Here is a 13,713-nt window from a genome sequence, read left to right as displayed (position 1 = left end):
GAGACGGCCCTGTGCCCCCGAGGGGACGCGCCCTGCCCCTCCCCGGGCTGGTGACAGGCCGCACGCACTAGGGTGACAGCGGGGCCCTTTGTGACAGCGCTCCTGTGACACCCCGCAGCGTTGCCAGGTGCCGGCGTGGCCTCAGCTCCACAGTGTCCGCCAGGACGGCGCCGGGACAGGGCAGGAGTGTGCAGGGCTGGCGGAGGAGCCCCCGAGCACACCCACGTCTTTCCCTGGCACCCCCAGGCAGCCCCACGGAGCCTTTGCTGTGTCCTCCAGGATGGCGGAGAGACCCCCCAGCCGCCCCAGGGTGGCCTGGCAGGAGCAGGTGGAGGAGGCCGGGGTCCTTGCGGAGAGCAGCAGCCAGCCGCAGCCCCATGAGGGGTGTGTGCCCCAGGCACTGCTGATGGGTGAGTGAGGGGGCACCGCTGCGCTGGGCAGGCCGGGGGCTGTGACCCACCCCGCTCTGCCACAGCCTCCCGTCAGGCTGCTGCGGGCGCCCTGGGGCCCTGAACGTCGGGGCCTGCTGGGGCTTGGCAGCCCACCGCAGCACAGCATCCCCCGGGGGCAGAGCAGCAGAGGGGACCCAGCTCCCGCTCCCTGGGCCGGGCAGGGAGAGGCAGCTGGGGCGGCACCAGGCAGCCATGCACTAGGGACCTTTCCTGCCTGTCTGCGAGCGAGTTCCTGACCTGGAGGCGCTGACCTGTGCTCCAGCGCTGCGCCCCACGCTGTCCGGTGCTGTCCCGTCCCGTCCGCTGGGCACCTCCCAACCCTGACGAGCCCAGGGGAGATGGGGTCTCCGTGCCCCGTTGCTGGTGCCTGGCCCAGGGCTCGCTGTGTGCGGGATTGCAGGCGTGCAGCTGCGCAGAGGGCTCGGCTCTCCCCTCTCCTCTCTTTGCCAGCCCTTACAGCTCTGCCTGCTCTCTTTCTCCATCAGCTCCCAGCCTGGCTCTTCCCAGAGAGGAGGCGGAAGCCCTGGAGCACCTGCATGCCTTTCTGAGCCACCGAGGAAAGGTACCTGTTGCCCTTTCCCTCTGGGCTGTGCCTGCATCTCCTGGTGGGTGCCTGCGGGGGTGCCATGCTCAGAAGCCCCCCACCCCCACCCCAGCCCCCTCCCTTCTGGGGGCTGCTGGCTGGGGAGGGCTGCTCCCTTCCAGGTGCCCCACACTTGGCTGCAGGCGCTGCAGTGCTGTGGTGCTGCTGGCCGTGGCTGTGCGCCTCTTACGCTCTCTGTTTGTCTCTCTGCTCCTGGTACCAGGAAGAGGCCGAGAAGCTGCGGTTTCTGGCCTCTGTCTGCACTCTGTGCACAGCGGCCAGCTCCAACGCCTGGTTACGGGAGCAGCTTTGGCTGTGCAGATTGGAACTGGCTGAGACGCTGGAGGTGAGGGGACCCCCGGTCGGGCTGGTGGAGGGGGCACTGGCACACCAACGAGGGCAGGATGGGGGTGTGCAAGCACAGGGAGGTGTGTGGTCATGGCTCGTGGGCGCAGCCCTTCTTCCCACTGCGGGGCTGCAGGAGCCCCTGAGGACCCCTGCGAACTGGGCGCTGGGCAACGAGGGGGCCGCCCTGAGTGTCAGTGCTGGGATGGGGGCACCCGGGCTCTGCCGGGCCTGCAGGCTGCTCGCTGGGCACTGGCAGCTCCCATGGCCCGTCGCGGCTGTGCTCTCCAGGTGCTGCTGCAAGAGGAGCCCAGCGACCACATGGGCAGTGCAGTGCGGCAGCAAGTCATGCTCGCCATCAGTGCCATGAGGTAGCTGCCCCAGCTGCTGGCTTGGCCCAGGCCTCCCCACCATATGGCCCCGATGGCCCCAGTCCTAGCAGGGAGGCATCCCCCGTGCTGGGGCAATCTGCCAGTGCCGTGTGCTGGGCCTCTGCTCTCTGCTGGGCTGGGCCCGAGAGTGGTGGAGACGGGAGGGCAGACAGGGCCCTGGGGCTACCCTGTGTCTCCTGGGCTTTCCCCCAAAGGGTGAAGCAGGAGATGGAGAGGGCATCGGGCCCCACCTGCCAGGACTGTTGCCTGTGCCTGGCCAGCATGCTGGGGGCAAGAGGTGGCTCCCCCACCTACTGCACGTATCCTCCCCGGTCTCCCGCCCCAAGGTCCGCAAAAACCTTCTCAGGGCATAAAGGGACTGCTGCCAGCCTCAGGGACTGAAAGGCTCCTCTCTCTGCTTGCAGCAAAGTGCATCTGGTTCCGGAGAGCGAAAACAACAGCCTGCTGCATGCCTGCTTCTGCAGCGTCTTCTCCCTGCCTCCAAGGGAGGATGCACAGAGCCTGAATGCTTCCCTCTACTCCAAGGTATGCACTGGCTGGGCTACGGAGGCCTGCCAGGCTCTCCGGAGTGGTCCCTGGCTCGCCTGTGCTGTAAGCTCCAAGCTGGGGCAGGATCCCAGCTTGGCTTTCCCACCCGCCTCCCTTCTTCCCCTTGCCCCGGGCAGTGCCGCCAGGCTGGGCCTGTGCAGCAGCTCCCCTGCGCCAGGGCCTCTCCCTGGGCTCCGCAGGGCCATGGGTGTCCCCCTCAAGCAGGAGGAATTCGAGCCCCTCTGCGGCAGGCGAGGGGCACTGGGGAAGAAGCGCCTTGACCCTCTGTCCTCCTTGCAGACCCTGGACGCCATGGACAGCATGCTGCAGGTGTTGGTGCTCAGCTGCCCTGCCTCTCAGCTGCTGGAGATGCAGATCATCCTGAAGGTCTGGTATTTGCCAAGAGTGGGGTTCACAGGGCCAGTCCCTCACCGCGAAGGGAAGTTACACCCTCAGGTGACCCCCGCCCCCTCCCTGCCCAGCACCAGTTGCAGAGAGCACGCTGTGGGGGGGGGGTCCCGGCTGCCTTGCGGGAGCGGAGCTCTCCACGGCGCTCTTCCGTGAGCCCAGTGTCTCCTGGCGGCAGTCAGCATCCCTTCCCCTCCCCTCATTCCTGCAGTGTCAGGGGAAAGTGCTGCCCACTGTGCCTCCAGGCCAATACTGTCCCAAAGCTTCCCTGGCCCCAAAGCAGGGCAAGGAGTTGCAGCCTCCTCCCTCGGCCCCACACAGTGGGCAGCTGCCACTGCTGCCCCTCGGCTCCCCCATCCCTTGTGCTCTCCTCCCCAGGGCCGAGCAGGGCGGCGGCCCCCTGGGACCTGCCCATGTCAGGCTGGAAGCTTTGCCCCTGGGACTTCCTCCTAGGCCAGCACCCTGAGTGCCCAGCAGCAAGGTGGTGCTGGCCCCAAAGCCTCCTGGTACTGGGGAAGGCCCGGAGGGCCAGTTTTGGAAAGGAGCAGGAGCTGCGGTAGCAACGGGCTCCGGCTACCAGCGTGGCCACAGCAGGTTCACCTGGGGGATTTGCCCCACTGCTGCGAGGCCCTCTGGAGGCAAGAACCTGCTTGCAGGCTTTGCTCCCACTCCGAGGATCCAAAGCATAAACCTGGCCAGGCATTAAGCAGAGCTGCCTGCCTCGGAGCAGCAGTCAGGGCGCAGGGGAGACCAGACCAGCAGCTTTTCTCCTCGCAGGTCCTGCTGCCCTTCACGGAGTCCAAGCAAGCAGCTGCGCGTGTGAGGGCCGTGGGGCGGATTGCCAGGCTGGTGAGCTCTTCCTTGCTGCAGGTAAGGAGCCTCTGGTGCAGGCATGCTCCAGCCACCCCATGACACCTTGCCAGGGCCCCGGCGTGCCCTGCAGGTCCGGGCTGCCTCCGAGGGAGGCCTGGGCAGAGGTCAGGGCCCTCAGCAAGACCCTGCCCAGAGGCTAAGATCTCAGCCCTGCCTCTTTGGGTTTCCCGCTGTGGTCCCAGCTCCCTCATGAGCCGACTGTGCCGCCAGCCCTGCGCAGGGCAGGCCTGCCCTGGGCACAGGTCGTGGGCCCAGCAGGTGTGGCAGCCCTCCCCGCTCTCGGCTGCTGCACGGCTGCTTTGGGAGCCAGGGCCAGCAGGGCCCCCCAAAGCTCTGGCTCACGTGGGCTCCAGCTCTCGATGGACTGTGGGTTTGGGCCTTTGGTCCTGACCGGTGCCCCTCAGCCCTGGTGCCAGCGCTTCCTGTGCCCCCAGGCCCAGCACCACTTTGAAGAAACCAGCGACAGCTCTGGCCATGGGAGACAGAAGCATTTCCCAATCCTGGGGCAGCTGGTGGGGTGTCTCACGCTCTGCTGTGCCTACGAGGAGCAGGGGACTAGTGACAGGGCTGCGGCTGCTCTTCGGCACCTCTGCAGATTCATCCTGCGGGAAGAGAGTGAGTAGCTGCGCTGGGCTGGGTCCTTCCAGACGCAGCCACCCAGCCGCCAGAGCCTCGTGCCTGTGCTGCTTAGCAGTGACCTGGAAACCCTTTGGCAGCACCTGCTACGCTGAGGCCTCCTTTCTTGCTTCAGAGCAGAAAGTCTGGTCCAAGACGTTCTGCCTCGCTGTATTCCTGAAAGCAATTGCTCCTTCCCCCCCCGCCTTGCCGTAGGCCCAGACCCTCCCAGGGGATCCTGCTCCCCAGACATTTCTGGCGTGCCCTCTTGGGCTGCCAGGGGAGAGTCCTCCCTGACGCCCTCAGTGGGCCGCGGGCACCCACGCAGCCTTCCCGCTGAGGGCCCTGCGTTTCCCCTCCTGTCCAGGCAGGGAGCAGTGGCCGGCTAGCCCAGAGCACCTGCAGCTCCAGAAGGACTGGGAAGCAATCAACGCCTTCTGTCTTTCACAGTCCAGCGATGCCAGGCAACTCCTGACGGTAAGGAGCACCTCCCTGGCTGGGACTGCCAGCCCAGGGGTCAGCACGCGGCTTGGACGAGCAGAGGGATTGCTCAGCGGCGGGGCTGCCGGGGCCTTGCGGTGCCTGGGGAGAGGGCTCACACAGTCCGTGGGCCGGGACTAGGCAAAGGCTTCCCTCTTGCCGCCAGCGAGCTCTGGTCGCGCGCAGGAGCAGCGCCCGGGGCCCCTGAGCCCAACCATCCGCCTGCTGCCCAGTGCTGTCCCCCAGCCCAGCAGGGCCCCAGCTCCTGGCTCGCCGGGGGTGGCTGTGCCAGCCCTGCCCTGTGTCTGTCTCCAGGGCCACTCGCTGCTGAGGCAGGCAGCGCAGTCGGGACACGGGGTGTGACGTATGCGCCTTGCTTGCTGCCCTTCCTCCTGTAGGTAGTTGGGAAATACCTGCAGCCCTCTGAGAGCACAGACGTCATCGTCATGGCCATCAGGGCCATGAGAGCCTGCAGCGCCTATGACACGCAGGCAGCTGCTCACATGCTGGATGTCCTTGTGACAGAGGATGCCTGCCTTATGGAGCATGTGAGTAGGTGGCGGGTGGTGTGGCCGGGGTTCGAGCCCTCCGGGGGATGTTTTTCCCCCTGACTGCAGGTCTGCCAGACAGGCGGCCCCCCCTGAGGCCAGCACAGAGCGGTGGCAAGGGATGCCGTTCTCAGTGGGAGCTGGGCAAATGGCTGCACTCCGGCAGCAGCCCCACTCTGCGCCGTGTCCCCTCCAGGTGCCCAAGATAGTGAGGTGCATCTGGAGAAGCGTGCTCTCCATCACAGAGGTGTCTGCCCGGCTCAGCCTGGACAGGGCCCTCCTGAAGCTGACCTGCACGTACCCTGAAGACGTGGTCATGACCCTGTTGCGGTGTTGCCCATCATGCGACAGGTATGCGCCCAGGTGTCTCTAGTGCTTGGGGCCTCGCAGCCTTTTGGGCTCATCCCATGTGGTCTGCCAGATTGATGGAGCTTTTCAAGAGAGTGCTGAGGGGCTGGGCCCTCCCGCTGTGCCCCTGTGCCAGCCACGGTGCATCAGGCAGGGCCGCATCAGCCAGAGCCAACCGTCTGTGTGCCGTCAGCCCCAGAGCCCAGCTGCCTTGCTCCCTGCCTGCCCCGCAAGCTGTGTGCTCGAGCTTGGCTGTCTGCTGGGAGGTGGGGCAGGGCCGGCTGGGCGCGGCCAGCAAGTGGGCAGAGGGCAGTGGGCAGAGGCAGGGCTGGTGGCCAGCCCAGGCCCTCTGGGGCCGCCAAGGCCACGGTGCTGTGGCCGCGGCAGCTGCTGACAGGGTGCTTTGGGCCTGCAGTGCTGCCGCGGCCATGTGGAGGCTGCTGGTCTCGAAGCCCGAGGCTGCGGAGAGGGTGCTGCAGGAGCTGCTCAGCGTGCTGGAGGACTGGCCGCTGCACGAGATATTCACCTCGGATGGGGACGACACAGACGTCTTTTCCCTGGCCGTGAGTTTCCGGCCGAGGCCTCGCGCGCTCCCAGGGCTGGGCTCACCTCTGTGGGCGAGAGGCAGGGAGTCCTCCCCTTCCCCATCCACCCCCAGGCTGTGCCCTCCCCCAGGGCGCACAGGCACAGCCCGTCAGGGCTACGGCTGGCAGGGCCCTGCCCAGCTCCACTGGGGAGGCCTGCGCTGCGGCAGCACCCTGGGCTGCAGTGCACTGCATGAGGCCCTCTACACACAACCCTGGAGCCCTGTCTGGGTGGCCTTCCCCCCCTCTTCTGCCCCTGCACCTTGCTTAGTGGGCTGGAAACCTGGGTTAGGGTCTAGCTTAGTGTGCGGGGCATGGTTAGGGGCCTGGCAGGAGCAAGGCACATGCCGGGCAGGCCTGTGCATCGAGGGCCCCCAGGGCAACATTCCCGCCGCCCCAGGAAGGGTTGTTGTGTCCACATCATGAAGAGGAGCTGAGTCCACAGAGCGCCCACAGCTTTTGTCTGGGTGGACAGCCAGACCGTGCACTCCTTCTGCATGTCCCGTGGCCCAGGGCAGTGTCTGAGCCTCACGCCCGGTGGTGCTGGGGCCGTGCGACAGGGACGTCTCCGCAGCGAGAGCTGTCTCTGTGTGTTTTTGGCAGGCAACACGAGCGCTTCATGAGATCCTCCAGCAGTCCAGCTACCTGCAGGAGGTGGAGGCCTTTTTCCACCAGCTCTTCCTGGTGCTGCTCTTCCAGATTTCCTTCACCACAGAGCTGTCGCCAGAGGAGGCCGAGATCTGGAGGGAATGCCAAGGGGAAGAGTCTGCTCTGAGCAGTGCCGTGAGGTGCTGCATCTCAGCCCCGCCATCTCTGCTGTGGACCTGGGGGCAGGGCCAGGGGTGCCGGTGTGACCTGGGCTTTGCTCTGCACACAGGTTCACAGTGCAGACGATGAAAGCGCTGCTGTGCTGTGTTGGCTATGAGGCGCAGGTGCTGCTCATGGAGAGGAAGCGTGGCTGGGACCTGCTGCTCAGCACAGAGACCCTCTACAGGGGAGTGGGTTTGCTGGCCAGGTGAGAGCCCCCTTGTCCCTGCTGTGCCCCCAGGCTTTCTGCCCTGCAGATGGGGCACACCACCAAGCCCGCAGGGGTGCCCAGGCCTCAAGGAACGGGGCTGCAGCTTCAGCACTTGTGAGTGAGGCGTGGCCGAGTAGAGCGGCCAAGGGAGCTGCCACTCCGTCGCTGCCAGGCTTTGCAAGCTGCCGAGGGAGAATGGGTGTTTCCAGGCACAAGAGAGTGTGGGGGCCAGGAGCACTCACCTCACAAAGGCCTGGAGTCCCCTCACACGGGGCCTGGGCTCGTGCCCTTGAGAGCGAGCCGCAGGCACTGTGTGCAGGCAGCCCCCGCAAGGGCAGCCAAGCAGGGAAGGGTCAGGATGCCCAGGGGATTAGTGGAAGAGCCCATGGGGGGCATGAATCTAAAGTGAGCAGGAAATGGGTCGCGTTGTCAGGGCTGACTTCAGGACCGGAAGGATGTTTTTCCAGTCTCCGGCGCCAAAAGGAGCCGAATGCTGCTGGGCAGTGGCTTCCTCATGGTGAGGTGTGGTGGGGAAAGACCACGTGTCCACGAGCAAATGCGGTCGGCTGCCGGAGCTGAGCAGAAACTTGGTCCTGCCCTGCCCTGCCTGTCATAGGCCATGGGGGACAGACGAGAGGGATGGGGCAGGGTGATGCCAGAAGAGATTTTCCTTGCTGCTCAAGAGCAATGGTGCCTTTTTCCCTCTGCCAGAGAGATGAGGAAGACATCAAGTCACCTGCGTGCTTTCATGCTGCAGCGGCTGACAGAGCTGCTCCGCAGGGAGGAGGCCTTGCAAGAGATCCCTGCCATGGCTTTCCTGGTGGAGGTGAGTGTGCTGGCAGGCGGTGCACCTGGCGTGCCCCTATCCCCTCTAGTGTCCTGTGCCCCCGCTGAGGGGTGGACGGCAGTGAGTGGAGCTGGGGAGCAGGTGCACTGTGATTACTACCCGGGGCTTGGCCCCTCTGTGGCGGGGTAACTCTTGTGCCCACCTGCATTTCCTGCCTGCCTTGTGGCAGCTCTCTTGCCCGTCTGCTCAAAGGCATGCGGATAAGAGGCTGCAGATAGTGTGGAGGAGCAGGCGAGCAATCTGTGCGGTGCAGTGATGCCCCGGGCAGAGAGTGGGGCCCCAGGGGCTCTCCGCACTCAAGGGTGCCTTTGTGGCGGGCTTCGTCTGGGCCCGGTGGCCTTGCCCGGAGCTGTTGGTGGGATGCAGCACTGCACGAGGCAGGGAGTGCTGCTGACAGTGCCAGTCTCATTGTGCTGTGTGTTTCAGCTGCTGGCCTGCGGTGACCTTTGTGGAGAAGATGAGGATGTGCTGGTTGTCCTTGGGAGGTATCTGCAGAGTCGCTGCGGGGTGATGCGCGGGCTGGTGCTCAGAGGCCTCGTCCTGCTGTGTGAGAGGGAGGAGACGGTGAGCAGGGGTCAGCCGGGTGAACCCGTGCCGGCAGCGTGGGGCTGGGGGGGGGGGTGGGGGTGTCTGGGTAACACAGTAGCTTGGACTTTGCTGGACTTTGCAGCTCTGCCCTTGCCCTGTGCATCTCCCCGAGTCTTTTGGGCCAGGCCCTTGGCTGTGGCACACAGTGAGAGACACCAGTGCATGCCTGAAAGCGTTCCTGCCACTGCATGTTGTGGCTGCACCAGCAAGAGCTCCTGGCCCTGCACCAAGCAGGACAGCTCCAAAGAGCTTGTGTGGTGGGAGTGCTGTGCCCAGCGGGAGCATCCTGCTGCGTGGTGGAAGGCAAGCCTGAGCGCAGGGCCAGGCTAATGCCACACGCAGCTTTGGGGCCGTGAGGCAGCAGCCCCCACCAGGCAGGGGCCACGGCATGCTGAGTGCTGCCTTGCGGAGGGGGGGTCTCTGCGCTGTGCCGTGCCACACTGCAGCCCCTGTGCACAAGGGGTAGGTGCCTGCAGGCCCTTGGCAATGGGGCACTGAGCCCCAACGGGAAAGAAGCCTGCTAGGGTTGAGACTGCTCGTGGCCTGGGCAGCTTTCCAGACAGTGTTAGCCACTAGCGCCCCTGCCCAGTCAAGTGTGGTGCAGAAGAGGGCTACTGGTCAGGTGGAGAGGAGCCCATGCTGGTGTCTCCTCCCTGCCTATGCCCCCAGTCGCCACACCCCCTGTGGCTGTGCCAGTAAGCCCTGCGTGGCAGCAGGTTGCTGCAGTAATTGCTGTGCCTGCTTCTGGAAAGCCAGAGAGGAAGATGGTGTCCAATAAGGCAAGCATCGTTGCCAGGGCCAGGTGTCTTTCTTCAGAAATCGAGGTTGTGTTTCACGCAGGTACGAAGAATGCATTTCCTGGTGCCACTCCTCATGGAGCAGCTGCAGGATGTGGACAGGGACATTGGCACAAAGGCCTTGGTGGTGCTCAGCCATGTGGTCCATGTCATGGCCAGAGAGAGGGTGGCTGGCATCGCTCTGCAGCTGTTGGAGAAGCTCCTGCCGCTCTTTGATGACGTAAGGCTGGGGGAAGAGCTGGGGGCCCTGTTGGCATGTCTGTGAGCCTGTGTGCGGCGTCACGGCTGTGGTGTTTTCCCCTGTGCGCATGCCCCCGGCATGCGAATTTGCGCTTTCCACCACAGGCCCTGGGTGCTGTCAGGAAACTGTTTGCCTTGTGGATGTGGGGTCATTGCCTTGTCCTGCCCATGGTGTCCTGGTGTGCAGGACTAGGTTGAGGCAGCGCCCTCTCTGCCCGTGGCTGCTCCATGTTGTGGTTGGCCCCTGCCATGCCAGAAGCAGGCCTGGGCGTGAGGGAGAGGCCATGCCGCGTGGCTGCCTCTTTCTGCCAGCCTCTTGAGCTGGGGAGCGCGGAGCAAGCCCCCAGGCAATCAAGAAAGGTTGCCCAGGAGGGGCAGGCAGGCAGAGCTCAGGGAAGCCTGTCCTGCTGCTGCCCATCCCTGCAGATGCGCTCTTGCCGCTTGCCGTGGCAGGCAGGTGGGGCTTGGAGCGGATGGGGATGCATGCAAGAGCTGCTGTGGAGGGCCTTCCCTGTCTCCTCCTCGGTGCGTCTCCTGGGGCAGCTCTTGTGGGCCTCTGCTGGGGGTGACTAGCGGGAGTGTGGCCAGGGCCAGAGGAGCTATTGCAGACACGGACATCTCCCCCAGCTCTGCTCTGCCTGGCCACAGCGTGTTACAGAAGCCTGCTGCATTGCCCTGCGTGGGCCTGGGGCCATTTTGCAATGGCTGCAGACCTGGCCCACAGCTCCTCGGTGCGGAGTGAGGGCCCGAAGTATTTGTGCCCACATCTGCCATGCCGATCCCCGTGCTGATCGTGGTCTTGGAGCAGCCAGTGTTGAGATGCCCCTTGCTTCTTCCTTCCCACCAGGAGCCTAGGCACGTGCGAGAGCTCTCCATCCACCTCTTCAAAGATGTCATGGAGGCTGTAGTGGGCAGCAGAGATAAGCAGGTGAAGGAGCAAGTGCACAGGAGCCTGCTCCCCCTGGTCTTCCATTTGCATGACGAGATCCTGAACGTGGCCCAGGTATGGATTTCTAACCAGGGTCTTAGAAGTTTCTAAGGGGCCAAGGAGCTGGGCATGGCATTTCCCAGACTTGCTCTCCCTGGTGCCACAGCAGCCCGTGGCTGCAAGGGCCTAAGCACTGTAGCCCCTCGGGGCTTCCCAGCTGTGCCTGCAGGTGTGCGAGGCCGGGCTTTGACCCCCATTCCCTGTTGCTGCTGTGCTCTGCCCAGGGGCCCTGGAGGTGTCTGGGCCGGGGCATGCCCCAGCTCCCTCAGGCACGCCCACCGCAGGAAGAGACCCCCTGCTCACTAAGTTCACCCTGTGCCCGCAGTGCCCCTGGTGCACACCGAGAGGTGCAGCACTGGCAAGGCATTTTGGGAGCCAACAAGTTGCACAGCCCCTGAGCCCGGGGAGGGCAGAGTGCCAGGGAGGGAGATGCAGCCAGGAGAGGGGACTGGCCCTGCATCCCGAGTACCCTGCTCTGGCCCCGGGGCACAAGGGAGCAGCAATGGATCAGGCTGGGGAGCCAAGCACTGTGCTGGGAATGCTTGTGTGAAGCTGAGTCCTGCCTGGGTGTCTGTGCGACTGCAGCCCTTCAGCCTCCTCCTGGCCTTACCTCCAGCTCAGCAGCTCTTGGGGGTGGGTGTCTGTTGTGCTGCTGCGGCAGAGCGAGGTGCCTGAGATGGTGGTTGCCCCATGTCTGTGCCCAGGGCATGGAACCGTGGCAGATTGGGTGCCCAGCTGGGCAGGGAAAGGCCGTGAGGCTTGCCAGGGGGAGGAGGGTGCAGGGTCTTCTCCCCTGGGCTGCGATGGCATCTCTCAGTCTCTGCTGCTGTGCAGGCCTCGCAGGAAGCCCTCCTTGGTGCTGCCAAGTTCCTCAAGTGGGAGCAGCTGGGACACCTGACCGCGGCAGCACAGACGTGGAGGATCGGCGAGTGCCTGGTAAGGCCAGCCCCAAAGCCCTCAGACGCAGCCCGGACAAGGGCTGTCCCCCTCCCTGCCCAATGTGTGAGGCAGGCAGCTGTGCCCCTCGCCACAGCTGCAGCGTGGGGCTGCCAGCCTGGAGCTGCACTGCTGCTGCCCTTCTCCAAGCACACTGCCCCGGAGGGCTCTTCTCCAGGCGCCTCTCCCCTCACTGGCCCCTGGGATGCTAAAGCAGTCCCTGACCCAGCCAGGCCTTGGGAGCAGGAGAGCACTGCAGCATCCCTGGGGAGCAGCCAGCCCCCTGCTGCCTCCAAGCCTCAGCACTGCACAGCTTGTGTGTGGGAGTGGTGAGCGTCCTGGCAGGGGAAGGCTGGGGAGGCCAGTGCTGGGCGGAGGGAGTGCCTGGCTGGGTGAGGAGGGTGCGTGCCAAGCCCGTGCTCTTGTGCTCTCCCCAGCTGGCGAGGGACAGCAGAAGGGCAGGAGAATACCTGCGCCACAGCCTGTCGTGCTTGCAGAGCCCACAGGAGCCCTTGCGGGAGGCAGCCGTGAGGTTCACTGGTGAGTGGCAACCCCTGGGGTCCCTCTCTGTCCTGGGGCAGCTTGACCCAAGGCCTGGCTGCTGCGCTGGCAGCAGGAAGTGGCGCTGCTGTGGCTGCTGGAGCCCCCAGTGCCTGACGCGGTGCCTGGGGGCTCCACGTCACCCTCTCCCATCTTTGCCCAGGCACGTGGGGCTGGTGGGAGCCTTGTTCAGTCCCGCCCAGCTTCCCAGCTTCCTTGGGTGTCGCACGGGGGAAAGCACCCGGGGGGTCAGCCCTGCCTGAGGGGAGGAGGGCACACAGCCAGGCTGGAAGGCACGGAGCAGAGTTTTACTGCTGGGGGTGGGCTGGGCAGCAAGATTTGTGAGGGGCTGTGTGTGTGCCTAGGGCTTGCTGGGCAGTGCCTGAGGGGCCGGAGCAAGGAGAAACTGGAGGACATCTGCAAGGGTGAGTGAGGGCAGCGGGGCACCAGCTGGTGCTGGCGAGGAGGAAGACCAACTCTGGGCGGCGAGCTCTGATCCCTGCCCCAGGCGAGGAGGGCTCTGCTGCCCGTGCAGAGCAGGCGCCGTGTGGGTAGAGCGTCAAGAAGATGTCAGGGGCTTTGGGGACGTTGCTGGCCAGCAACTGCCAGCTGATGCATTCCCCCCCCCCCCCAACCTCCCGCCACTCCACTGCCACTCCCTCTTGGCCGTGGGATGAGCTGGGTGGGATTGGCCCTGTCAGGAGGGGATGCCTGGGGTCTGTGCAGGTCCACAGGCTTGATCTCTGCTCTGGTCCTTTCTCTCTCAGCCCTGCAAGGTTTGGAGAAGGACATCAGCCCGTCGATCTCTTCCCTGGCCACTCAAACCATCCTGCTGCTGCGAGCTCCAGGGACTGGAGGCACCCACCAAGGCCTGTGCTACCGTCTGAGGAGAGCGTGGGAGAGGTGGCACCGTCCTTGGGGAGCTGGCCGTGTTTGCTGCTGGAGCTCACCTGTGTCCTGATGCCAGGCTGCTCTGCACACAGCGGCCACCTGGGGCTGTTCCTGGCCTCCCTCCCTGGCCCCAGGACAGCTCCAGCCCTCAGGCCCAGCCCAGCCCAGCCTTGTGCTGCCAGTCCACCCTCTGCTGAGCTTTTCCCCAACAAGCAGCCCTGTCTCTTCAGCACGTGTCAGTGTCTTTCCTTTGTGCAAACAAAGCGGTGGAAAACTCAGGCCCTGAAGGCATCAGGATCACACACTCTGGCCTCAGCAGCAAAGTCAGCTGCTGTGCTGCAAGCTCCCCTTTGCACGCCAAGGGCTGTGAGTCCCTGTGCCCATGCACCATTGGCTTTGCCCATCCTGGCACCAGTGCCTCAGAGCCCAGAGCTCTGCACAGGCCCTAGAGGCTGCTGGCCCTCTGCAGATGGAGCTCTTCACACGCCGTGACTTCAAAAGCCAAAAGTAAGAGCAGGAAGATGCTTGAGGGTGCCCCTTCAACATGATGATGCATTATTTGCACAGAGATTTTACCCCTTTCAGATGAGGGTTTGTGTTGGGGACCAAAACAGGATGGCACTGTGTAAGACAGCAGAGAACCTTTAAAGCAGAAAGTAATGATGTAGTAACTATGATTTGTGGCCAGAATGTGTGCATGTGAGTTGCCAGT

The 13,713-nt window shown here is 64.7% G+C and overlaps 1 protein-coding gene across 1 annotated transcript; it reads left to right on the top strand.

Annotated features, from left to right (window-relative positions):
- Positions 1 to 280: 280 nt before the first annotated feature.
- Positions 281 to 13,386, top strand: LOC112997167 (maestro heat-like repeat-containing protein family member 7). The gene is made up of 23 exons (XM_064501843.1): positions 281 to 410; positions 938 to 1,014; positions 1,259 to 1,381; positions 1,672 to 1,751; positions 1,967 to 2,071; positions 2,177 to 2,297; positions 2,601 to 2,687; positions 3,486 to 3,578; positions 4,016 to 4,196; positions 4,564 to 4,673; positions 5,075 to 5,224; positions 5,421 to 5,575; positions 5,988 to 6,135; positions 6,760 to 6,944; positions 7,034 to 7,171; positions 7,886 to 8,000; positions 8,448 to 8,585; positions 9,450 to 9,626; positions 10,494 to 10,649; positions 11,469 to 11,570; positions 12,008 to 12,110; positions 12,476 to 12,535; positions 12,878 to 13,386. The coding sequence occupies exons 1-23, from the start codon at positions 281 to 283 to the stop codon at positions 13,069 to 13,071; spliced, it is 2,928 nt and encodes a 975-aa protein (XP_064357913.1). The 3' UTR covers positions 13,072 to 13,386.
- Positions 13,387 to 13,713: the final 327 nt, after the last annotated feature.

Source organism: Dromaius novaehollandiae, chromosome Z, assembly GCF_036370855.1.
Source record: "Dromaius novaehollandiae isolate bDroNov1 chromosome Z, bDroNov1.hap1, whole genome shotgun sequence".
Lineage (NCBI taxonomy): Eukaryota > Metazoa > Chordata > Aves > Casuariiformes > Dromaiidae > Dromaius > Dromaius novaehollandiae.
The sequence above is the reverse complement of the archived record's forward strand: the minus strand, read 5'-3'. Positions and strand labels throughout refer to the sequence as shown.